At 40.7% G+C, this 27,142-nt stretch overlaps 1 protein-coding gene across 4 annotated transcripts; it reads right to left on the bottom strand.

Moving 5' to 3' along the window:
* TMEM168 (transmembrane protein 168) lies at window positions 255-26,847 on the bottom strand. Of its 4 annotated transcripts, none has more exons than XM_021384908.1 (6): window positions 26,710-26,797; window positions 25,618-25,723; window positions 21,648-22,915; window positions 9,816-9,958; window positions 8,613-8,887; window positions 255-4,933 (listed from the first exon to the last, which is right to left on the bottom strand). In XM_021384908.1, exons 3-6 carry the CDS (start codon window positions 22,782-22,784, stop codon window positions 4,386-4,388), a joined length of 2,103 nt encoding a protein of 700 aa, XP_021240583.1. In that variant the 5' UTR covers window positions 22,785-22,915; window positions 25,618-25,723; window positions 26,710-26,797; the 3' UTR covers window positions 255-4,385. The 4 variants fall into 4 exon arrangements, with proteins under 4 accessions (XP_021240583.1, XP_021240584.1, XP_021240581.1 ...); XM_021384909.1 differs by having other exon boundaries at window positions 25,618-25,692; window positions 26,710-26,796; XM_021384906.1 differs by lacking the exon at window positions 25,618-25,723 and having other exon boundaries at window positions 26,710-26,847.

Raw genomic sequence — 27,142 nt, 5'->3', positions numbered from 1 at the left:
GACGTGGCTCTGGGCAGCCTAGTCGGGTGGTTGGCGACCCTGCACACAGCAGGGGGGTTGAAACTCGATGATCTTTGAGGTCCTTTTCAACCCAGGCAATTCTATGATTCTATGAAATGTGCAGATTTGACCTCTTCAGCACTATACAGTACCACAGTTTCTCTCTGCTTTGTTCTCCCAGGCTTGATCTAGTTCAGACAGGAACCTTCATTAACTTTACAGTCAGATCTTACTGAAAAGGACAAGGCAAGGTGTGTTAATAATTTAAGCAAACATTTATCCTTTCTGTTAAACTGTTAAACTACAGATAATACTTAGAGTATTTTTAGAAATCGTTGTTGTATCTTCTAACTAAAAAAATACATAGAAACATGCTGTACACACACACAAAAAGCCCGCAGATGTAATTCAAGAGGGCGCACAGATTTTGGAAAGTTTTGAAGTGATAAAACAAGCACAAAATGGAAATGAGCATCCAAACCAGCAAAATATATTTAAGTAATATCACAAATACACACACAAAAAAAATCTATTTACAGATCTAAAATCAGTATGTCCAGTAAAAATCCTCCCACAGAAAAGTATTTATAAACAAGAAATTTAACCCAGTTACATCGTCCACTGCTGGTGACAGAGATGCTTACAGCCAGCATAGCATTAATTAGGTCTTAGCAAAATAATGGGAAAACTTACTGAAATCAGTGAAATTATTTCTAGGAAAAACCTGACCTGAAGGCCAGACAACAACAATCACAAGGCATAAGAAGCACGATGAGCTGCAAATACTTAACTCTGGTAGTGCAAAAAATTAAGAAGATGGCTTTTCCCCCACACTCGTTCAGAGAAAAACATTGTGAATTTCCAATTTGAACTCTCTTAAAGATTTATGTTTGTAGGACTTAGTGCATTTCTATGTTTCAGCAAGGTTGATCCTGTACAGGATGTAAATGAAACAAAGTCAATGTAAAAGTACTGTCATGATATAAACTTATAGCAACCTTTATAGCAAAATTTCTGAACATACAGTACAGACAAGCATCTCAAAAAAAAACCAACAAAGTTCAGCTTAGACCTCAAGCTAACTTTCTCAACTCACACAATAAATTCTTGAGCACGTTACTCCCAAATAAAAACAACCTGCATGTAAATGACAACATATGTAACATTCTTTGGAATTGGGTTTAAATTTCTCTGCATTTCACACAGGGCACAGCAGAGAGGGGACTCCTACCACCACGTGGAGCTGCTGGCGTGTTCTTGAGGTGCAGAGAGCGGCCAAGTGCTTCAGCAGCAGGCAGCCACACAGAGCTCTGCCCGTGCCTGCTCCTTGCCTGGGAACGTGGGCCTCGGGGGTACGGCACCTCGGGGTTAGGTGCTGCACAAGTGGCAAATTAACACTGCTGAGTTCCCGAGGCTCATCATCCTGCACCCTGGCTTTTGAAACACAAAATACAGTCCGTTTGTTCGATAAAAGGCCTCACAGTTTTAAATGGTTGTAAACATATCTTTTAGATTAAAATGGCATTTTTGCCATGCCCTCGCTGTTAAAGAAAATATTCAAGTCAAAAGTAGGAATACCTTGATGTTTAAACTGTTACAAATTCAGAAAACTAGAGTTCTTAGAGAGACAAATCTAAGAATGTATGATTAGTTTTGTGAATAATCTTTTAGCAGACCAAAAGCTGACTCTTCATTTACTATTCAAACTGCTAACAACCGCCCAGTCTATCCTACAGAAAATCTAAGTTCGACAGATATCCCGGAAACCATTTAATAAACTGAGGCAAGAGATCAGCACCAAGTGTTCTTTGTTCTGTACAAAAATAGGCGTGTCACTGTTACAGAATGTATCTTTCACTTTAGGCTACTCAGAGATCCAGGATAGGTCAGAAATCCCAAGCTTTCCTGTCCCTCTTGTAGAAAGATACAGGTTGACAGTCTTAACACTGTAACAGTGGTACAAACAAAATAAGATGCATCCTTTGTAATCAGCAGAAGTGTTGATGTTCAAAACTCTTCCAAAATAGAAAGGACTAATGTCTTGATTTTCAAATGTTTACAGGCTAACTATCAACTATTACAGTATTGCTTTAAAGGAACTGCGTTAAAAACTTCATCTTAATTAACGCTCTACTTGGAACAGTTTGTGAAGCAATCAGATGAGCTTTACTGAAATAATGATAGTTTACAAGCCAAGTAATCGCCTTATTGCAAACTTCTTTTCTCTGTACTCAAAGGTATGACTGAGAAAGGCTTCTGCAGAAGAGGTAGTGCTTCTTTTCTGGTACTTGACGGATGCTAGTTCAGCCTAATTGTAAGTATCCAAGTTAGGTGCGTGAGGAGCTAATGTACCCAGCGAGGCTCCCGAGGATGACTTACAACAGAAGTGCTCTAAGGTTATTTAACATAAGTAAGGGATTTGCCTGCTTGACCTTTGGCATGTGAAAGTAAAAAACAAGACAAAACTATTAGGCACAACCAGTGGAAAATTTGCTTCATCCTAAAATAGATGAAATGAGTCTTCCTCCAGGAACATTTATTTCTCCTTGTTAATGAGCAGTGCAGATCACTAGCACAGATTCACATCTCACTTTCAGACAATTTAAGTGAGATGACACCTACCCCAGGCTCCCACTTCAGGAACCTGAAGTGAGATGGTGCCATTACTCTCTGTTCACCCCTCTGGCATCCGTGACAGAGTTCCAGTCACGGTTCTTACCCAAAGAAGGGTCAGTGGGACTGAGCCTTGGTAGGATGTCAAATTTCACATCTAATTCCTTTATCCATTTTTCACTTTATGAAAGGCAATGGAGAAGCAGCAAAATGGGGGGCAAGGGAGTGTTTTCTCACTAAACAAGTTGTGCAGTACACAGTAATGAAGAAACTTAGTAGCTTCCACTTGTAAATCTGCAAAATCACCACCTGGAAGTTGGTGGGTGCAAATTACTGTGGCTACTTCAGATCTCCTATTTTGATAACATTTTATTTTCATGAGTTACTAATAGGTATCAGTTAGCAGAATCTCTGCCTGAGAAGGTCAGATGGAATTAGAAAAGCCCTTGAAAACAAAGACAGAGCTCCCAAAAATACGTATTTAAATAAAAAATATGATTGCTATACTTTAGATAAATACCAGCAACCACCTGAAATTTTTATTAAAACACTGATGGAAAAAAAAGAGACCTCCAGTTACTCTGGATTGTACACACGTGTGCACCACCAACAGTTTTACTATCTTAGTGGCTTAGTCATTTAACTCCTGATTTACCGTACTTACGCAAATGAGACCAAAAAGCTACACAGCTCCTCTGAGAGGCATTGGGGCAGAATTTCTGGAGTCCCATCCAATTCTGTAACAGGAAGGATTAAGACCACAACGTTGTGGCTGGGAAAACAGAGTTAAGGAATATTCAAGATTCGGTGCTGGCTTAAGGGAATAATCTTTCTGACAAACTGCTTGCTCATGGTTTTGACTGATAGGTTTTGGGGTGAGATCATTATTGGTCTGATCCTGGACTCAACATTTTACAGGACTGAGGTTTTAGGCACAGATAAATGTGGAAGCAAGGCAGCACTTGTACTTCCACTTATTATCTATAGACTATTTTCTTGGTTAAATTACTCGGAGTTTGCTTCCTCCCCAGTTTTATTTTCTTCAGAGTAGTTTTTCAAAAATACAAACAAGTCTGAGCCTGAAAAACACAGCACCACCCCGGCCTGTGAGGAAAAACCTCTCGGTGCACTTTTTATTCCACTGGAACATCACGAGGTTATCTGATTTCCTTGTTTCCTGTGGCAAATTTCCACTGATGGCAGTAGAGAATCTGGCAGGAGCTGAAGATATAAAAGAAAATAAAACTAAAGATTCTTACTACTTACCTGCAATGATTTTTCATTCTTCTCTTTTAATTTTTGGCTCAGTGCTATAATATCCTCGAACCCACCAAATAACTTCAAGGACATATAAATTGATTTAAATATTAGCTTGCTTCCTTTCCTGTAGTTGGATCTTACAGTGATATAAATAACAAATAAGCACGCTCTAACATTCATATGAGCCGTTGTCTTTCACGCTGGTAATTCTGAACAAAGGCTGCTTTAAGTAGCACATATGAACATACAAACTGTTGCCAAAATGCGTGGTCTTATTAAGTCTCTTACATATGTACATACAGTCCAGTAACAAAACGCAAATATTATAGTCCTACCCTCTTCTGTTTAAGACTGCAGTTTCTAACTGTTGCATATACTGTAGCTGCTCAAAGAGCTGAACAAAGTGAGTGCAGCAGATTTTTTCAAAGAAAAGAGTCATATAAAATAACTGTAAGTACTCTAAAGTGAGGAAGTTCCCAGAGCCCTCACTTCATTTCCTCTTTGGTTCCTAATCACGATTTGACGAGTTTGAAACCCTGTCCTGTGTCCAACACTGTGGGAAGAAACCAACTCATTTTCAACCTTTTCAAGCACCTAAAACACGCTTTACAGACCCAGAACATATTGAGACCGCAAAACCAGTTTGCCAAATGCACTAATGGATAGGTAACACGTGGGAAATACATCATCCAGTGTTTGGCAACATCACTTCCCGTTGGCAAGTGCAGAGTATAGTCACTCCAGCGCTTCGACACGCCATACACTGCTTTCACTGCACGTCCCTTTTCCGACCAGCTGATATTACTGTCAGGGTTACAGTTGTACTCAACCCATTGCCTGGTGAAGTCTCCAAGCTGTGGAGGGTCTGCTTCCTCAATGTCTACAACTCTGGCCATCTCTGCTCCTTGCACTGCGACATACTGGTCGTTTACTTTTCTTACTTCTTTAACCCAAGGCTGAGAGTTCTCACAGTCTAGAACAATGATGAGTCGAGAACAAAAATTGCCGTTCTTTTCTCTCCACCACTCCAAAAGCGTGTCAAGTCGTAAAGCATCACCTCCTGCCACAAGAAAAACACATTTATCATTAGCATGAAGAAACAGAAAACTCTGTATGATTTTAACCGTGGATTCGAAGACACTTGCAACTTGAGCGTCACAACTTTTCATGCTCCATCTCAGCTTATGCTCCAGCTTTGCTTTGAAAGACCACATTTTTATTACATAAAGTTAACTAGGATGGGGATTCCTTCTGCCTAGGTGTAAGGGATACTGCAGGATCTACGTAGCTTTGAAAACTGAACTGCTTATTCAAGTGCTTAAGGGAAACATCTTGCAAACAAGTGAATAGAACTCCACTGGCTCCACAGTGATTATTAATGTAAGGAACTGACGTCTACGTGTTGGAGGTTGGAACTACAGATTTACAATGAAAACACTCTGGTTTGAAAACGTCCACTTTAAAAAAATCAAGATGACTTACAGAAGAGAAGTAGGAAAATGTAATCTAAAATAGCTGCATTTCAATTCCAGAGTGATTTTCATTGTGTAGCGTAAGTACATTTAGCAAACTTTAAAATCTTGTTAGTAGGAATTGAACTGCGCAGATGAATCTCAAACACAATAGCTGTGTATTTCAGCACTCACATTTATGTCTGTAAGGGGTGACAAAAGAAGTAATTCAAGTTAATATCTTGGAGTTCAAGCTTTGAGCACGATATTGCAGTTAAAGTAAAATCAAAATTATAGGGCTACACCTTTCTCTAAAATGAATGCAAACTTGGGAAAAAATAGTACCAAAGAAAACCTTAAGAATCTACAGTAGTGATTTAATCTTGGTACATGATCCCCTGATTGCTGTATTTTAGTGTATTTACAGTAGAGACTTGTGTAGAAGTCATTTTCCTTTTTTTTTTTCCTAGTTAAGCCCCCTCTGTCAGTGATCAGTAAAAAATTATTTGTTAACATTTGAAAGGCTTATAAACAAACTTTACTTCAGTGTAACTATGCAGGGATGCAGGTGATTTAAAAACAATACAGTCGCTAGAACTGTCCAAAGAAAACCACCTCATCCTTCATCCACACACAAACGCACCCTCCACTTCCAGCCCTACTAACCTCAACCACACGGACTGATTGGCCAGTGCAAGATTCAGGCTGTGTAAGAAATGTGTGCATCTGGCCACATCTGGCTCAGGCAGGTTTCAAAGGCAGCTGGGCTGACAGTTTCAGCAATAGAGACAAAGCTTGATTAGCCCAGCTCTTGCCTTTGCATTCACTGCAAAGAACATGACCTCCCAGGTCGTTCGACTGCTCACGCTTTATGCATGACTAGTTAAGTTTCTTTTATGCACCACTGTGCTATATCCCACCTTCCAACTACAGAGAAACATCATTACTGAACTAATAAATCCGGAAAGGCTTCTTTAAAAGACGTCATTATAAAGCACAGACTACACTGCTACTGCTGTGCAGTATCACTGCATAAGCCAGCAGCAAGACACTGCTTTTTGTATTAGATGCAAATGATGTATTTCCTTGTTGCCATCTCTTTAATCCTCTCCAGAGGTCGGTACACATTACAGGAACTAATGACCAAATGTTCCATCTGTCACGAAGTGCCACTACTCAGTACAAAGGACATGCAATAGCACTGTACAATCAAATATCCTTCATCTTTTCAGTTTAAACTTCAGGTTACACACAGAAGCAGTGCTATCTGGAAGGATGATCAAATTGCACTCCATAATTTATCTAACTCTCACAACGGGAAACTAATCCCAAAGTGTATTCAAAACAAGTGCTAACTGTCTGTTCCTTTCCTTTATATGACTATACATTATCTCCAAGTAGAAACTGAAGATGTTCTTGCAGAGAGAACTGAAAAGGAACTGGTTATGAGGGATGAAAATCATTGCATTTACACGCTGCAGTAATTTTACTGCACCTGTTACCTTGCCCCTTATCCCAAAAGTAAAGACAGAGTTGAATACAGGCTACCTGAGCAGGAGCACAGAGATCCCAGCTCCTCTGCCACAATCCAAGCTGGCCAGGTGTATGTCATGATCTGGATGCTGTTAAATTTCTGCATCGATATTTGGTCATGTACACCCTAGTAAACTAATGTTGTCTATGCTGGTGGCTGGAGCACAGGCAGAAGGCAGAGCTGTGCAGCTTGCAGGCTCCACATGGTGTGTGGACACACTTGGCAATCGTATGGGGTGGCATCTGCTCTCCTGAATGCAACCACCTTATTCTCAGAGAAGTAATTCCGCCATGCTGGCACACACCATGTTACTTCACTCATGTTAAGTGACTACTGCTGTGGCTTTTTTTTTTTTTTTTTGACCTACTGATACAGATGAAGCCTTTGAGAAAAAAAATATGCACTGCTCTTCAGTGGGTGTAATAGTTCAGGCATGGAATTGCACCAAAACAGGTGTTTGGCCTCCAGATGAAGACTGACCTGTGTCTCAACAGCTTATCATGCCTGCAAACCAAGCTCAAATCTGTCTGTTCTGTTCAAGAGCGATGTCCCAGCAGATCGCTGCTGAGCAGCCAGCAGCTCAGAGGCAGAGTGATATCCATGAAAACTAACTCCGACCCAGGAAGAAAACATGTTTCAAAGTTACCACTACAAGATTCATATTTTGCACACAGAATTATCAGAAGGCCACTTACATACAGCAAGAGAGGAAGGCTAAGCCTACCACCAACGTGAATATTTCACAGGTTTACACAATATTTTTATACAGTTGAGGTAGAACTGCATAAAACGAAGAGATCAAAAGGCCAACTGGGGGAAAATGGGTTTGAAATCTTGAGGCTACATTGTACCTACAATGACTCCAAAACTTTAGGGTATCAGCAAACCAGTTTTTTTCACGATACAAGGTTTCCTTAGTGTTTGAAGAGCTGCTTTTCTTGTGTGGTTGTACCAACTTTTATGAATTTTATCTTTTATAAAACACAGAATAAGTCTTAAAGTCACACATGCAGTCCTTCATGACAGCCTAGCTATCACAGTGGTACAGAACACTGTATGATTCACTTGTAAGTGTGCTGGCTCTGCCACGTCCAGGAAATGAGAAGAGATTATGTTTGTTCGATACAGTGAGCAAATACACACCAAAGTACAGGGGAAATCTGTATTTAGAGCAGGAGGCTGTCTTTTCCACATTATGTTGCTGGAGTAAAAAGAAGTGATCTTTAAAAGTAACTTTTCAAATTGTAAGTGGAATAAGAAACTGTTTAAACTTATAAGCATACATTTGGGGTCAATCACCATAAGAATAGTTAGCTGCAAAAGGATTTCTATCAAATTGACTAAATACTAAAAAATGACAGAGAAGTTCATGCAGTTCATACCTGACTGTCATATAGAGGAAGACAAGGAAAGGGTTGCTCCTTTACTTAACGGCAAAGAAGAGAGGCTTCTGCATTTCTCCATTCTCTCCACTAGTAGAAGCAGTCAGCAAGCAACCTTGCCTATTTTGATGACTCCCTGTAGCCATTGAACTTCTTAACAGTCATGCTCTGTATATTACCAATTCCTTTCTTCCTTCCCTGCTAGGAGCTCATACAAACTTATACTCCAAAGATGTGGTTCTTTGCCATTACGGACTACGAGATAGTGTGACCAAAACTTTGAAGTTTTGCAATATATTATGAATTTTTTAAGGAAATAATTCAATGATTTATCAATGCCAAAATTATCAACAAGAAATACACAAAAGTTACCTGCCAGTGCCCATTCACCAGAGCCATGTGAGTGACCACTGTAATACAAAATATAGGTATCATGTCTGGGTCCATCTGCGGTCCGAAGCTCAAGAAAAGACTTGATCTTGGAGTGAAGGGTATCAAAGGACAGCCCACTTGTAGAGTAGTCACAACCATATGTCTCAATCATGTGATACGCAAAAAATCTTTGGATGGCATTAAGCATGCCTGTAGATCTCAGGTTTAACTCATGCACGTGATCAGGTGGAAGAAGAGTTGGCTGGCCATCAGGACTAAAGAGAAGAAAACCAGTTCTGATCAATAATTATTTCAGGTTTAGCAGGAATTCAAATAAAACTTGAAAAAACATAGTTTAGAAAATGTCAAAGACTATATTTCAGTGAGGAGCCACTATCTTCCCCTCCTTCCTGTCACACTTTCTCCACTTCCAAGTGTGAGCTTTTACTCAGCCCCATGCAGCTGACTGGCAGGGACAGACAGATAGCATCTCTGGACTTAGATTTGCTCTAGTCTGCACTCTGAACTTGCTGGTAAAGACAAGCAGTGACATGAACATGCCGGGCTCCACCTATTTCATCAAGCCCCAGTGAGAGAGCACGGCCTTCAGGCAGGTACTTCATCACAGACAACTGGGAAGAAATGCAGGGAAAATGAGTGCTGATTTCCTCAAAAAATATCAAGCAAATTAGTTTTCAATGACAGATTAGAAGAAATGCAAGTCACGATTTACTCAGATACTTCGAATTCATGCATCTCTGTTTCAAAATAGACCTTATGCAATATGGTGCTCCCTTACACAGATACAGTAACTCACTTGCATCTGCTGATCGAATGCTGATCTTTCAGCATAAGAAGTAAGTTTCAGGTAACGGCATTCACAGCTTAGAAAATGAAAGTTCTAAGAAAATGATGAACTGCACCTGGAACAAGCCAAGTAAATCCGAGTGTGTGGATATACGTACCTGACCATGAATATGTAATGAAAGAGCCTCAGGATTCCAATATACAAACTAGTAATTAATAATAACAACAAGAGATTCGGTCCTTCAAGATACCCAGTGGAGTTAGTTACTCGCCCTTTTTGAAGGGTGCGGGACATGAAAAGGAATCCACAAACAGCTAAGTAACAGCACTGGATTGCCTCTATTTGCCAACAGTTCACTTGCAGTGCTGTGAACTTGAAGTACACGGTAACTATACCTGCAGAAGTTGGTGGGAATCACAACAGCATACCCAACACACGTTCCTCCCAGACAGTTTCCCAACTCGTGGAATAGCCCATGAGCCATGGACTCCAGAGGCAGAACAATGAGAAACGCACTCATGAAGATCCCATTGGTTGGCTAGAAAGAAAATAGATAGATATAGGTATTGCATGAAAAGATCTTCCTATACACAGTTTTAATGATTCCCTGTGCTTTATCAAACATAACGTGGAATGAGAGCTATTATATGTAACGAATACTTACATGTTCACATATATGTTAGACAGTGAGTACTCTAAAGACAAATGAAAATCTGGAGGTTTGGGAAGAAGGTTGCTTGTAAGCAGAGATCACTCTTCTGAAAGGAATGTGTTTGAAATCACTGACAGCACAGGATTCACGCTTGAAAACCCTGATCACAGCTTAAGCTTTACTCATTTAAGCAGTGATATCAAATGCCACAAAATTATTTATGTGTATAAAATAAGTACATCTGTAAATATTAACAGGATCGGGACTTAATCAGTAAAGTACTGCACACAATATTATGCACCTAGCATGAGATGACAGTGTACTATAATGCATCATTAAAAACATCTGTTTCACTATTCTTGCTTTTTAATGCTATGAGATTTTAAAAATATCCTTAGCAGGGTACAATTTAATGCGTCACACAAAGACGCATTAAGAACATTATTGCAATTAAAAAGAAAATTCTTTACATATCTTGATACATAGCTATCAGATGAAAAAGAAAATCCACTACAGGACTTCGTAGCATCCACACAGCTAATGCTCTACACAGAGCTTTCCTGTTTTGTAGATAAAAAGCAGTTTTGGGAAGGATTACTTCAGTAACAGTGAAACGTGGATCACTTCAATGAAGAAGGTAAGATTCCAAAATTCAGTTGCAACCACTAGTATGAGTACATTAAAACAGACTTCTGAAATGTCAGCTTAACACACAGGCAAAACAATTTACAATTGAAAAAATGACATTTAAACCAACTCCATCCCTGTTGGCGCACAATGCTAACTCAACAATATTCAGCTTTTAAGAACACTGCATAAAGTTCAAAGAAAAGCTTTACTCATCTCCTGTACTTCCAGCCCTAAGATACTGTGTTTTCTGAACGCCCCAGTTTTAAATAGTGGTGCACTGTACTTCTGATAAGATTTCACCTGAGTCCTTGAAATAGCGACAGCAATACTTTTACCACAAATAAACACCAGAATCTGATATTACCTGATAACTAACTGATAACATTATTAACTGATAGCTGATAGGACTGCTCTCAAATAACCGATAACTGTTAACTGATAGCATTGTTCTCAAATTCCACCACCTGAAACCACTATAAAATTATATCCCGATCTGACTAAGCTTTACAGAATTCATTACCAATGAGAAGTATTTTCACCTAGTTTCTAGTGCTGAAGAGCGAGGCCATGACACTGAGCAGACATTCTATCATGCCATCAACAACCAAGGAGAGCTTCCCTTTATCTACAGCACTGCACACCTCATTGAAAAGTGTGTAATATGCTGTGATTGCCTAACATTTGAGCAATAAAATCAGTTCAAATGTAGTGAGTCTGTAAAAGGTGATAATTCTCTTGATAATAAAGCAAACGGATTACACATGGTGTAATGTAATCTGATATTTGGTGCTAATAATTTGAATCCACAAGGAGCAATGCCTGCCTATTACGTGCACATACATTATAGAAGATTCATAATCACTTTTATGAGCATCATTTTCTTAGCCATCTCAGGAGATATCTTCCATCATTCCCGAAAGACTCCTTTCCAATTCTGTCTATTGCTCAGGGGGTCGGGATCACTGGGTGAGTTAGGAGATGGGAAGTATTCACATCAAGTACAAAGAAGCACTCACGAAGCAACTCTCAAACTTTGTGTCAGACCACAAGGACTTTCAGAGTAATTTCCCCAAACCACAGTATAACAATTATAGCGCAACCTCAACTTGCTTTGTTGTAAATAAGGAGAAAAATAACCCTGTAACTAATTTTTGTACCAAGCGTATCAGCAGAAAGAGCTCAGTTCCCCAAATAAACTCTGAAAACGAAAAAGACTCAGTGACAACTTTCAAAATTCTGGTTAGCGTTCACTCTTTAGAAACTTGGTAGATACACAATGTTGATGAAATACTGGAGCTCTGTCTAAACTAGTTTCAAGATTTGTAGGCTTTTGAAACTGCAGATGCCAGAAGGTAACTTGCCTTTTGTTACTGCAGAAATTGAAGGGCTCATCTGGAAAAGTTTCCCTGAATGCACGGACTGCATTCCTCTGATCAGTCAGAGGTTTTTTCTAAACCTTGAAAACCCTGAATGCACTGACTGTGAAGTATTATCATCTATTCTTAGAACTATGTTTGTTATAACAAACTGCTCCTACGTTGCTTTTGTGTTGTAATTTGTTCACTCAGATTAAAAATTAAAAAAATACATCGGCCCATAAAAACAACAGATATCAGAATATCATAAAGAATTTCATTACATCATTATTTTCATGAATTTTTATTTTCAAAATTTACTTAGAAAATGCTATCGTGTTCTAAACACTCCCCACATTTCCCCATGCCCCTAAAACATACACGTCAGTAAGCCTACAGAGAGTTTTGCAATAATAGAACTTGGGATCATCATGAAGATTTACAGTTTTCATCAAATTTCTGACTAAGTCTGATTAAAAGACAGGAAAATTCACAAGTACTTGCTGGATAAGGGTCCTATATGAACAAGGTAATCACCTCTATGATCCATCTCACTCTGTACCTCAATTTAGTTTGTCCTAAATATTAAAGAAGAATGGGAAACATGCTCTACTGTGTTATGAGTCAACTCAGCGCCATCTGAGTTTTCAACCCCATCTTCATTTAGCGGCCATCTTGTGGTACCAAGTAGTAAAGCATATTTGTTGTTAGGATAAATATTTTATGTGTATAGACATCTAGCTAATGTAAAGATGCTGGCACTTGCTGTCAGCTCTTCTTCATAGTTTTGATTTAGAAGAAATAAATCACTAGGAAATACAAGAATGATTAACAGTGTTTGGAGAAACTCTACAGTAAGATGAAATATTTTAATTCAGTGCTGCAAAAAAAAATGACAGCATTTTAAAACATCTAAACTATAAACAACACAGCAAGAAATAGTATCTAATTAAGTAATTATTTTAAGTCTTAAGGTGGGTACCTCTTTTAAGATAGCAGCTCAGATGCCAGGTGGAGACTTCCTAAATCCAAAGGTTTTGATGACTCATCCCTAAGGGAGCAGATGGCTGTGTACTCAAAGGCGGAGCCAGAAAGGGATTTTGTTCTTTCAGCAGCTCAGCCCATTTTCACTCAGGTTCTGACTGCTCAAGCAATCTCAGCCTAAAGCAGCTCTCTGTACTCCCACTCTGTGCTCCCACTCTGTGCTCCCAGAGTACTCTGTACTGCCCACTGATCCCACACCACGCAAAAAGCAGAGGCCAGGGACCATCTCTGCAATACCACTGAAAACATAAGAAGCTTTTTTTCTCTCTTTGCTTTTGGTGGTTTTATTGTTTGGTTTTTGCCTTTGCCTATGTTCTTCTAAAGAATATTTAGGAAATATATAGTGCATTCTCATTTCACGTAAAGTGGAAAAGGTTTAAAAAATACTTCTTGCCTTTGGCTACTGAAATGACAGACAATGAAAGATGAGTGAGATTTGCTAGCAGTACTATCCTTGCCTTTATTTAGCTTTCAAAGCAAATTTATGGTTAAATGTCACTTTGTTAAAACACCAGAAGAGGTACTTTATACCCAAAGTATACAGTTTTACATTCATGGATAGGACAACCCCATTCCCAAGGAGAAAACCACCGCTGAAACAATTCCAACAAAGCATTTAACAACTGCGCATTAGTGACGTGTGACTGATGAAAACAACAATGAGGAGGAAGAAAAAAATAAAGAAGCATTAAATTAAATCGGAAGTCAGTTACAAAGATCTATTGAAAAGCCCTTCTGATTAAATAAAAATTCATAAGCAGATGTCAGCTCAGATTATCACAGAGCTGCCAAACAGTGAGGCTGTCGGGGATCTCTAGTTCACCTGCTCCAGCCCCCTCTGCTTGGGCAGGGCCACCCAGAGCAGGCAGCCCAGGATTACCTGCACCACAGCGACACAACTGAGGAGGCTCACAAAGATGGACTTGTGTGTTTGTAAGGAAGAATTCTGCCCTGCATTTCAGTATCCAAGCTGAATAACAGCTCTCTGTTTTTACCTATCCTTACGTGCATGTTCGTGCACACATACAGGGAAATAAACAAGTAATGCTGCTGAGCTCCTCTCCAGTCGTTCTGCGAACACAAAGCCACGTACACTCCAGGAAGAGAGCTCAGGAGAAAAAGAATAACTTGATAACTAATCTATAAAGGATTGCTTATTCCCAATAAAAACAAGATATGCACTCTACAGGAAAAAAGAAAACTTAGAGACAGAACTTGTGAAGTTACAATGTAAATCAACTACCAGATGAAACACCCTTATAACAAATTATTTAATGAAAGAATTGTCTCTGGGGAACAATAAATAATCCACTGTTTCTGACTAATAAAATAGCACTGGGAAAAATCAAGAAAATGGTTTCAGAAAACAGTCATCACACGCACTGGCAGACAGATTTGATGTGTTGTGTCCCATCCCTGATCTCTGCTCTAATCACAGCAAAGCCTATCTCCAACATTACAACGTGCATTTGTAACAGCAAAATCAGAAACAGTTGTCAATTTAAAAGCATATAAACTTGATACTGAATTTTTTGAATATAGAAACTTGAATTCGACAATTAATTAGACTGATAGCAAATAACATAAATTACTGTTCAGACTAACAACAGACACTTTTTATCTTGTCACAGAGCTAACACCGGTGCTACCTCCCAGCATTTCACCCAACAGGAACATTAACTTAGGTTTCAATTTCAGTCTGAGGTGCATTCAGCACGACAGGAGGAATGGAACCAATCACTCCCTATTACCTTGTGCCTTAGCCCTGTGCCTAATTCAGCTACCAAAAGTACCCAGGCTCATCTGAACTCTATCGTCACCCATCCTCCTAAGAAAAAACAAGTTCAGAGATGAGCAGCAAGAGCTCTGCTGCTGCTCCAGGGTGCACTTCATGAACTAGGACACCTTGGCTGTGGGCAAGCACCATACTTTATCTATCGGGATGGGACCAGGGGTGTGGGTAGCCAAAAAGGGCTTGAGCACACGTGGCAAAAGGGAAGATGTGTAACAAATAAACAGGGTAACGTGTGAGTTTGAGAGGAGATTAGCCATAAACAAGTGGGATTTGGGATCTAGCTGATGACATGATGAAACAGTGAGGAAAGAGGGAATAACAGGGTTGTGAAAAGCTGAGCAGATAATTCTGTAAATAAACAGCGAGACCAATATGTAAGGCACATCAGTGAGGGACAACAGATGATCAGAGAAAGAGAGCAGGAGTGGAATGGCTATTGGAGAAAATGTGGAGAGACAGCAGAGGGTGCAGCAGGGCCTCCAAGGGAAAAAAAAGTAGGATGTAAACTGGAGAAGCAAAGCCCAAGGAAGATAAGAGAAGGATAAGAATATACATCGGAAAGAAAAACAGAGGAAAATGAAAGAGGAGTAGATCGGATTGCATTCAAAGCAGTTATTTAATCTGTGATGGCAACAGAAGTATGTGCAAGTAAACATAGGAGTTACTTAGAAAACGTCTCACTGCTTAGCAAGAAGCAGTATGTTTTTAGAGAAGTTAAAATAAATCACTACCTTCAATTTTATTAAGGCAGTGTAAACCAAGCTCTCAAAAACCTTCTGCAAGATGGTCACACAGCAGGAAGAATATAAAAACATTGACTCTCCCCCAAACAAGAAAGTACTTACACATACAATAAACTAACTCTTTTTCTATGAACAAATGGAGTTCCACAGTACTGTTCATTTAAGTACAAGAACTCACATATATAATGGATATTATTATTTCACTAACGCATACAATTCACTAAAAACAAGAATAATGTACTGAAAGTACTTCATTGCATTACTTTACCTGCCTCTGACATAGTTCATTTTTCTCTTGGTAATACTAAAAACATGTCTACCAGCAATAATAATTCTCTTCAGCCAGTAATTCAGCAAAACTGTACTCTTACCTTGGCATACAGCACTTAACAAAATTTGATTTTAAGTTTCTGAGAAAAAGATTCCTCCAAACCTTCCCAAGATCTTTGCTTGCAAATTCCAAGACCTTCATGTGCAATTTTTTCATCATTTTATTAGTATCTGAAAGAAGTAACGTCTAAGTCATTTGCATGTCTTCTCCTGGATTCTGCCCCAACCAAGAGCCTAATTGCAGACAGGCACATGAGTAATTGCTGAAATGAGTAAGCATCACTGGAATTAAAGAGGCTATTGAGATCTGACTAAAATTATTTACAGAAACATGAAGGCAGTGAAGAACACTTACTGCAGATTTTTGTAAGAAAAATTTCAGTGGGTTTCTACTGACAAGTCAAGGTGTCCTAAATTTCCAGCAAAAGCAGGGATTATTCTCAGAAGCAGACCATGTCACCACGTCCCAGTGAAAACCTGCTACTCAATTTTTGAATGCAATCAGCTTTAACAAATTACTTTTACATTTCTTGTGCTTCCTGAGCAAATCCTCTGACTTCAGGTAGACTCTTCACATTGAAAGTCTGACCTGTCAGAGAGAGAATCTGCTTAGTTCTTCTCAAGCACATACCAAAGCCCCAGAAACAGAGGCTTACAGCCCTTAGCTTATTGCAAGGGCTAAGCTCCCCTCAAAAAAGGTCCTTGCTAACAGGACTTCCACCCTCAGCAGTCCTGCTTGAGACAGAGGAGTACTATGCACAGAACGGTAAGCTAATTGTTCTTGTTTTCAAGGCCTCTCTATGAAATGACATTCGATTATTTTTCTGGAATTTTGGTCAAACAATGTATTCTAGCCACCAATTAGCAGACGATTTTTTTTTTAATTTCTATGATGATGTTACAGTTCTTAAAAAATGTTATAAGGGCACACATGACATGCCACGAAGCAGAACCCCTTTCATCCATCACCCCATTTTTGGCTATAACATAACATGCACAAGTCAGTCAGATTTTTCATACACTAGCACTCGCTATTTATACCAGCTGTTAAGAAGCACCTTTCCAAGGCTTAGACTTTCACAAAGCTCTGCTCATGCAAAAGGTAAAAAAAAAAAAAAAAAATTAAAAAAAGCAAACACATTTTCAGAAACTGCTGACTCCAGAGTACTTTGCATTCCTAAGAATGTAAAGCAAAAACACATTGCAAATTTAACTGAAAAAACAAATCCACAACACAAGAATGTAAGGGTGGCTGTATTAGGCGACATCAAAGGTCGATGTAGGAGAATGCTGTCCCCACAGAGCGCAACCAGATGCCTAGGTAAGACTGTAAGGACAAGCATTTATGTTTCCTGAGTACTCCAGCTACCGGTGGCTTATGGGCTCCTCGAGTCAGACACAGTTTCCTTACAGAACATAAACCTCAGTCAATTTGTCCTCATGAACTTGCCCAGTTTCCCCTTCAGCCTCAGTGACCACTTAGTGCACGCTGTGCTACACAGCCCGAGCTAATCTAACTGTACAAGAACTGTTCCCACCTGTCTGTCTCAAACTTGCCTTGTGCCGACTTGATTCTCATCAGCTTTCAGACTGGAACTTACTTTCTGGTACTTTTCCACATCACACGCAGTGTTTTATATTCCCACTTAGTTAGCTTATTTCCGTACTGAAGCATTCTCATTTAGCCATTCCTTCCATGGAAACTGTTTTAGGTTTCTAATGAATTTCATCACTCTTCGGCAAACCTTCTCCTGTTTTCTTATCTACTGGATGACAAGTAAGAATTGCACAATTACTGAAAATACTGAAGCTATGGATTTACACAGTGCATAAGAATACCTCCAGTCCTTTCCCAGCAATTCCCAGTATTTAATTTGCTTTTCTGACCACTAATAAACATTAAGATGACGATGTCACGGGAAGGCATCTACCAGCCCTAAGATCTTTTTCTATTACATACCAGTGTCAGTAGCTTTTTCTTGTAAGAGCAAGAGTTTCTAAAAACTTGAACACAATATATAAACCCCAATTTATATTGGTAAATCGTATGCTGATATATCATTGCTTTCTTACTTCTAATTATTTTGAAAACTGACATCATCCAGAAAAATACAGAGGAGGCACAGCTTCTTGCAGTTACAGTAACTAACAAGGGATCCACTTATTAAATCATGCTCTGGCCAGGTCTGATAAAACACAGCCTTTTCTGACAGCAGAAGAAATAGGCACAGAGCGATCTGCTAGGCAAACATCACACCTCTGAAACAGAAATGCTTTTAGCTGAAGACAATTGCACTCATAATCTTAAATTAATTCATTACTGTAAATACACAAAGGAAGAAACACAAATATAGTAAAATATACGTCAACATAATGATCTCCGAAAATAATTACTATTATAATAAAAAATGTATTTCAGGATGAGTATGTGGTCCGATGCCTTTCATTTCTGCCACTAGAATTACTCCTCTTCCCACTCAATAGGTAAATACACAACCTATCAGACAGAGGTGATGAGCAACAGCTTATCTTATTTACACACAGGACGCTAGAAACTGAAATACTAAGGTTTTAGCTGAATTGTCAGCTTGCCTCTTGCAAAATGTCCCACACAAGTCATTTTAAAGCACAACAGCACTTCCCAAGAATTAGAGGGGTGTGAAAACAATCAAACACGCAACAGCTGCAGTTATTTCTGAGCACACAACAGAGATGATGACAAGGAATTATCAGCACAAAGAGGAATAAAGTAACAGGATGAGTTTGAATCCAGTCCTCCTTGCTTACGCAGGCAACCCACACTCACAAAGCAGCCCTCCCTAGGGCAGTGCCATGACACTTCAGTCAGATTGCTGGGGAGATGGAAGCCAGTCCTGAAGGGCTCTGCACACAAGCACTGGAAGCCACCAGAAGAAACTACCCCTCTCTCTTGACTACCTGGCCAACTTATACAGCTGATCTGTTCTGACTGCTTTGTTGGGCATAAATAGGTGGAGCAACTCCAGCCAATCCATTTTTGTAATTATTAACCCAAGAACATCACAGGAGTAGGACAAAGACAAAGGAACCAGCAAGAATATTTGAGAGACTGTGACAAATTTGCTTTCACTGAAGAAGTCATCTGACATACCAAAATCAAAGATTTGCGTTCTGCTTGATAAAAAATCACATCATTCTCAGAAGGAAAAAAATATGGAAGTCAACAATATTAATACACGGATATTCTGTATTTGACTGCTTTGTTTCCCAGTGTATTTTCCCATTTCTTTCAGTGCATTAACACCTTCACCTTCTGCAAACAGAATCACAGAATGGTTTGAGTTAGAAAGGAGATTCAACACCATCTCATTCCAACCCCCTGCCATGGGCAGGGCTGCCACCCACCAGGTCAGGCTGCCCAGGGCCCCATCCAGCCTGGCCTTGAATGCCTCCAGGGACAGGGTGTCCACAGCTTCTCTGGGCAGCCTGTGCCACTGCCTCACCACCCTCTGAGTAAAGAATTTCTTCCTAAAATCTAATCTAAAACTATCCTCTTTTCGTTTAAAGCTGTTTTGCCTTCTCCCATCACTACACTCTCTGATAAAGAGTCCCTCCCCTTCTTTCCCGTAGGCCCCCTTCAGGTACTGGAAGGTTGCAATGAGGTTGTCCTGGATGTTTCTCTTCTCCAAGCTGAATTACTGCAACTCTCTCAGCCTCTCTTCATAGGAGAGGTGCTCCAGCCTTTTGATCATCCTCCTGGCCCTTCTCTGGACTTGCTTCAGCAGCTACACACCCTTCTTAGGCCGGAGCTGAATGCAGTACCACAGGTAGGATCTCACATGTGGAGAGTGGAGGGGGACATTCACCTCCTCTGCCCTGCTGGCCACCCCTCTTTTGATGTAGCATAGGATATGGTTGGCTTTTGGAGCTGCAAGTGCACACTGCCGGCTCATGTTGAGCTTTTCACCCACCAACACCCCCGAGACCTTCTCCTTAGGGCTGCTCTTAATCTATTCTCCACTCAGCCTGTATTAGTGCATGGGATTGCCCCAACACGCGTGCAGGACGCTGTACTTGGCTTTGTTGAACTTCACGCTGTTTGCATGGGCCCATCTCTTCAGCTTGTTCAGATCCCTGTGGATAGCATCCCTTCCCCCCAGCACATCACCTTCACCACACCATTTGGTGTGGTGTCATCCATAAACTTGCAGAGGGTGCACTGAATCCCACCGTCCACATCACTGACAAAGATGTTAAAAAGTGCTGGTCCTAATACAGACTCCTGAGGGGCACCACTTGTAACTGGTCTCCACCTGGACATCAAGCTGTTGACAGCAGATCTTGGAGTGCAACCATCCAACCAATTCTTTATCTACCAAGTGATTCATCCGTCACATCCATGTCTCTCCAATTTAGAGACAAGAATGTTGTGTAGTACAGTGCCAAATGCTTTGTCCAGGTGGATGATGTTAGAAATATATTCTGGGCAACTTCCTTCTCTACTGTTTTTTGGAGTTCTTATGTCCCTTTTGCAAGTTCAGGCACTGTAGCTGTGCATGCTAATATTTTTCAAAGAAAAAGCAGAACTTCCCACGCTTTGTGCCAAGCTTGTCTGTTAACCTCTGATGTTCCTAAAGAAGGATTAAAACAGACCCAAAAAACCTTACCCTCCTCTCCCACCGCAGCTCTTATAAAATACCTGTTAATTACCTTTTCCAACAAGTTCTGTAATACCTTTAATACATAAGGCTATTTAATCTAAGAAACTCGGCAGGAATGAGCAACAAATTGCTTTGGAAATGCTACAGAGATATTTCTGCTACACGTAGCAATTTTAGATGTTTGTATTTTAATACCTAACAGATAAAATTCTTTTGAGAGATGCATGAATATAAAAAGAGATTATTGCAGTTCTTCAGATCAACCTAAGAAAGAAAACAGACACCAAATTCCCTTTTCACCCTGCTGCCTCAGCGATAACATGCAATGTACTTTAATTTGGGCACTGAACCAGCATTTTGAGAGAAATGAATGTTTTCTGTTGAAGAAATCACACAGGTCCTAAGTGGGAAAAAAAACCCGAACAAGTCTTAAGATAAGAACACTGTGATTTTAAGAACTGGTCTTTCAGAGGACATTTCCTGTGTTACATACAGATAAGACACTGAGAACATACGTACCAACCATTTACCAGTTTATCATCTGACCCCTGACTTCTCATTAATGGTCAGATAGAAAGCAGAACTATTGGAAAATGCATTCTTAAAACAAAGGTTTGCCTTGATTCTATTAAAATAGTCCATAAAATAAAGAAGTCCTACTAACGCACAGATCCATATTGAGGATCTGATGTAGTGATTCAGTTTTAGAACAAATTTTATGGCACAAGTAATTCGGAGGCGAAATAATTTTCTAAGTAGGTAAATTTAAAATACTTTTCACACTTCTTTTACCCTGGAAACGTGAACTGAACTTCCCATTCTGGTCATGAAGAATTTCCAGTTGCCTTCATTAGCCACAGTCAAGGCAGCACAAAGTGTTAAATTGCAAGAGCAAGCTTTTGAAGCAAAGGTTCCAACTCTGAATCGCTAAGCTTTGATGACACGATACACCACCAAATGTCACAAGAATGTTAAGAAGCCAGTAATTCTCAGGAACATTCTCAACAGGGAGATCAAAATAAAGAGATTATTACTTACTTGCCAAGAAACTGCTCCCAAAACAGCAGTTGCGAGAAGGCTGAAAAATACTAGCTGTTTTGAAATCAAACAGAAGTGACGCATTCCTTTCGATGCCATAACTCTATCAAGGCTGTTGTTTTCTGCACAATGGGTATAGTATACTTTATGACAGTCATTTAATTTTGTGTGAAATCCCCAAAGAGTTATAAAAAAAATCACATGACAGATCATCCAAAAAATTCCAAAGATAGAAAAACCGGGTATCACGAAGTACCAGAGATCCAAATCACGTAGCTTGAAGGCAGCAAGAATGAAAAAGATTAGTTCGATGACTCCAACTGAGATGACAGAAAGCCTTCTGCAAATTTTACCACGGTACAGGTAGGGCTTCCATCGTTCTGTAACCGAAAGTCCACTGAAGTAGACATCGAGGAGGGGATCCGAAATCAGGCAGCTGAAGAAACAGGCCAAGGCAAACGGGTTTGTGGGAATTCGCAGTGATGGAAAAAAGAGTAAGGATGCAATGGCTCCAAAAATTGCCAAGTTTGGAATCGCCAAAAAAGATTTCATACGTAAGTCAATAATCAACATGGCCAAAGCCATAGCCAACAGAATAATACTCATAGATTTTTCTACCAGCATAGTTGTGCTGGCAATTGCAAATCCAACTAGCTCCAAAAATTCAACTGTTGTCAGCAGAGTCGGTCGATGATGGATACATCCACAAATCCTCTCAACCAAAGAACATAATACCCTTAAAACAATGGCAGAAAGGAGTAGATATTTAGTAGCTTCTTCTTTCACATCATCTTTGAAGGCAGAATTATTGAGAAAACAGAGAAGGCCAAGCAAAAAACCAAACCAAAGATTGGAGAGACTCAAACTTGCTGTTTCCATTGAAAAATAGTAGTACAGTATGCTGGCAATTCCAAGAACAAAAAGTCCAAGAATAAATATTACCAAAATCAGCGCGTCTGCAGTTTTTTCCCACCTGACATAAAGGCCCATACAAATGGCAACCAGTAAGTTGATTCTGGCAAGATAGCCAAGGTATCTGACTGATGAATGCATATTCGCTTCTCTGTTTGCTTCTTCTAGCCTTGTCATTGCTGCATAGAGACAATGACTAACAAGGTAACGCAGTGACCTACACATGTAAACTGCAGTTAGGGGTTTTTACCCACTTGACTGAAAGAAAATATTTGGGTTTCATCCAACAAACACAATGTGATAGCTGCTTTTTGTAATATCATTTCAGCAACAGTGGTCCAGAATCACTGAAGTTCCTGGAAAAGAAATTTTTAAAAATGTTAGTGGCAATTAACTCCTTCTAATGGTATACAGCATAAACATGACACATCCATTTAACATCTGAAATACAAAATAAACGTGAGACAAGTGTGTTCTTAAAGGTCATTCAAATTCTTATCATTATTAAAATATAATGCAGTTTTCACATAAATCTTATTTCATAATTTGGACGAGAAAAACTTAAACCAAACCTGGCCTGTGCAGTTTTGCCATGAGAATCATCCATTGGGTATTTTTATTGGATATCTATGGGTATCCAAAGCATTTCTACAATATCCGTTACATCGTAAAATATTTCACTATTGCTTTAAAGCATTGCTTTACTTTACCATCACATTTTTAAGTTCTGCCTTTACACTAAACCTTCTCAGTATGTTTTGCAAGTCTTCTTTTTATCAGTCAAATACCTACAGAGTTTACAAAAAGAACTTCACAATCAGTTAACAAGTTTCAACCCACAACAGGTCACAAAAAAGGCAATTACCATTATCTCCACTTCTCAGAAGGGGAATGGATACATCATTTATCAACTGATCTGGCACTCACCATATGCAGAGATAAAATTCAGCCTTTTTTAGCATAAACTCAAAGCCTTCAGTTTTACCTCTGAGACATTTTTCCCCAGAAAACAAACAAACAAAATAATCAAGATATACATTATATTTAGAATGTAAACTCTTCCTACCCAGACCCATTTAACTGGCATGGTTTTCTTTCTAATACAGAACCACAGAACAGCTTGGGTTGCAAGGGCCCTTAAAGACAACCTAGTTCCAGCCCTCACTGTGAGCAGGGTTTCCACTCACTGGATCAGACAGACTGCCCAGGGCCCCATCCAACCTGGCCTTGCACACCTCCAGGGATGGGGCATCCACAACTTCTCAGGGCAATCTCAGTGAAAAAATTTTCCCTAACATCTCATCTAAATCTCCCCTCTTTCAGTTTAAAACCATTCCCCTTTGTCCTATAATTATCAAACCATGTAAGAATTCTGTCTCTCTTCTGCTTATAAGCTCCTTTTAAGTGCTGGAAGGTCACAATGAGATCTCCCTGGAACCTTCTCTTCTGCAGACTGATCGAGCCCAACTCCCTCAGCCTTTTGTTGTAGGAGAGGTGCTCCAGCCCTCTCCATCATCTGTGTAGCTTCTTTTGAACATGCTCCTACAGCTCCACATCTTTCTTGTGCTGTTCCCAGGCCCGGACACAGTACTCCAGATGGGGCCTCATGAGGGCAGAGTAGAGGAATAATCACCTTCCTCGCTTTTGACTCAGACCAGGAACACACAGTAATATTTTAGGTGGGATCTACGGAGATCTCACTAGAGATCATTAGTATTTTACAGGATATGCTTCTGCCTGATCTGAACTCAATTTTGAAATACGAGGACTACTGCAATCCTACTGGTGTTTAATCTTACTAAGTTTACACATAAACAATACTATTAATTTCCATAATTAGAATTTCCTCGAGAACTTTTGTTTCTATTTCCATCAACATCTATATTTCACTATATTTATTTACTGGGAGAAATATTACAGGACACTCTGACTGAAATTCCTAACCTAAGGTCACGTTCTCTCTTAAGTTTTATGTTCTAGTTTCTCTAGACAAATGAACAAGAACAGAAGAAGTGAGTGACTGACTGGCCTACACGTTTTGGTTGCACTGAAGACTGACATACAATATTGAACCACCTTAAGTAACTGCTTTAGCAACAAACTGAGCCTAAGGACTCCTATTTCTTAAATTGCTTAAGACTGATAACATTTTCAAATCACCTCGGATACACTGCAGATACTACTTGGAAAGAATTGTGCATTAAAAATCTGTTTAATTGAAACAGAATAGCCATCCGTTTTCAGTATGTAGTGTGTATTACATGACACTTTGTGAGTTCTTTGGATTTCAGCAATGCATTTTCAGTACTCATTAATGATTTATACATATAAACTGAATTAATAACTGTCTGGACACTTAAAATCTCCTAATATTTCTCTCTTCATCCAGTAATACCGGTTCCTCTCAGCGTTTCACTTGTTTTCTGCTTCACATAGACCACACAGCCCAAAGTTAGCTACCACATTCCTGGTGACAGTGTATCAGGTATTACAGCTCTGTGCTTACTCTTGTATTCTTGTAACACAATCAGCATTCACTTTGTAGACAATTTGAGCCATCTATTAAACTTCCACACACTCTCTCCCCCCACATCAAGTTCCCAGTTAGCCCTCATTTGAGCCACGAACACAGGGGAATGATTTCACATTCTCTTCCAACTCTCAGCACTGATGCTTGACAGCTGCTATGCTGAGCTGTGTGTGCTGCCCTGCCGTTTCCAAACCTTCCTGGCATCCTCCAAGACAAGGACTAATGCTGGAGGTATTTATGCAGACAACAGCTTCACTCAAGTCATCGGACTGTCCACACACAAAATGCGTGAGCCCTCACACAACGCCTGGCTTCAATTTTTGCTGCTAAATCACTTTTTGGTAGGCTATTACACAATAAACTCCCCCAGAGCAAGCCTCTCTGTCTGGCTGAGCATGCGTCGAGCTGGGTTTTGTTGTCATCACATCACGGGAAACGCGAAACAGAAACTGCTGCTGCTGGCGTCGAGGTGTCTGCACAAGCATGTCGATAGCAGAAAACACAGAGCTAGTTCAAGTGCTGAGTTACCTGTGGCATGGCAGCAATGTGGCAGCTCAGATCCTGAATCCAGCCTCCTCTTCCTGATTTTCTATTGGATGTGCACTAGGAAACCATTCTATTAGCCACCAACATTCTAACCAAAATGCATGGTCAACAGTTAGGTTAAGAGGAAAAAGCCATCTTTTTGTGATTTATATATGACATGACACAGATTTTACCAAATCACAGTAACACAGCAAATCCAACGGGGAATTCCTATATCTGATTTATTCTTCAAAACATAACTATTTGCTGCTTTTGTCACTCATCTGTGTTTAAACTTAGAACAAAGAACAGTTCAAAGTTTGTTTCTAACTAATTCAAACTAATGGCCTCCATGTTTCAAGCTGCCACTTCTGAGTTAAACAGTTGAGCAAATCAAACTTGGATACAAAGTATACGGAACGTGTACATTTCTTTTTAAGTTCTCTTTTAGTTTTGCAGACTTACAGCTGTAAGCCTGCAAAGAAGAACCTGGAGCCTGAAAACAGATCTAAACACTAAATTCCCCAGGAGCTCTTCTATATAAGAAGGCACGGTGCTCCCAAAGCAGTTTGTACCACCATTTGTACAGGCAGAAAAAAAAACCCAAACTACACCCAAAGTAGCTTAAGGATGGTTAGTTGGTTTCAAGCCTGGGGGAGGCCTATCTACACTGGATTCCCAAAGTCTGATACTGGACCTCATCTCTTGTCGTATTCTTCCACTTTTGTGGGTATTTGTAACAAAAGCGACTTTACAAGAAAATCAGCGTTTCGCTAACACGCCAATGGAACAGGCTTAAGCCTCAGAGTAACGATTCCGTTCGTTCTCAAGCGGCAGCACGGAGCGCTGCACGGTGGCAGGCCCCGCCGGCTGCCCAGCACCGTGTCGGGGGCACCCGCCGCACCAATGCCGAGCCAGGCGCTGCCGCTACCGGCGGCAAAGGAGCCCGCCACGCCACGATGCCCGACAGCCGTTCCGCGCAGGGGGCCGCGCCCCGCGGCTTTCCGCCGGGAAACCCTCGGCCCCGCACCGGGGCCAGGCCCGAGCCCCCGCGAGGCCCCTTGCCCCGCGCCGCCGCCCCCGTCCCGCACTCACCTCCACAGGCGTCCCGCCAACTTCCCGCCCCCCGCGCCACGCCGCGGCCATCTTGGGGCTGAGGCCCCGGCTACGGGCAGCGCCAGGGCTCAAACGGCGGCGGCGGAGCCACGCTGGGCGCGGCGGGAGGGCCGGGCCCGGGCCTGCCCTGTGCTGCAGGGCTCGGCGGGCCGCGGTGCTGGCCGTGGGAGCGCTCCCTAGGGCTGCGGCCGGCTGGGGAGGGCGGTGTAACGCGCCGAGAAGCCGGGCGGAGGGGAAGCGCTCAGGGCAACGGCCGCAGCTGAGCCTGAAACCGAGGTGGGGAAGGCGGGAGAGGTGCGCTCGCGTCGGCTGCACCAGGAGCAGGCCCCTGCGTGCAGTCCCCGCGCGGTACTCGTGGCGGAGCGGGCTCCAGCCGCTGGGGAGGGGCATGCTGCGTTCCCCGGCCGCCTCC

The sequence above is a fragment of the Numida meleagris genome, chromosome 1 (assembly GCF_002078875.1).
Source record: "Numida meleagris isolate 19003 breed g44 Domestic line chromosome 1, NumMel1.0, whole genome shotgun sequence".
In the NCBI taxonomy this organism is placed as follows: Eukaryota; Metazoa; Chordata; class Aves; order Galliformes; family Numididae; genus Numida; species Numida meleagris.
This window is presented reverse-complemented; position numbering and strand designations above follow the sequence as displayed.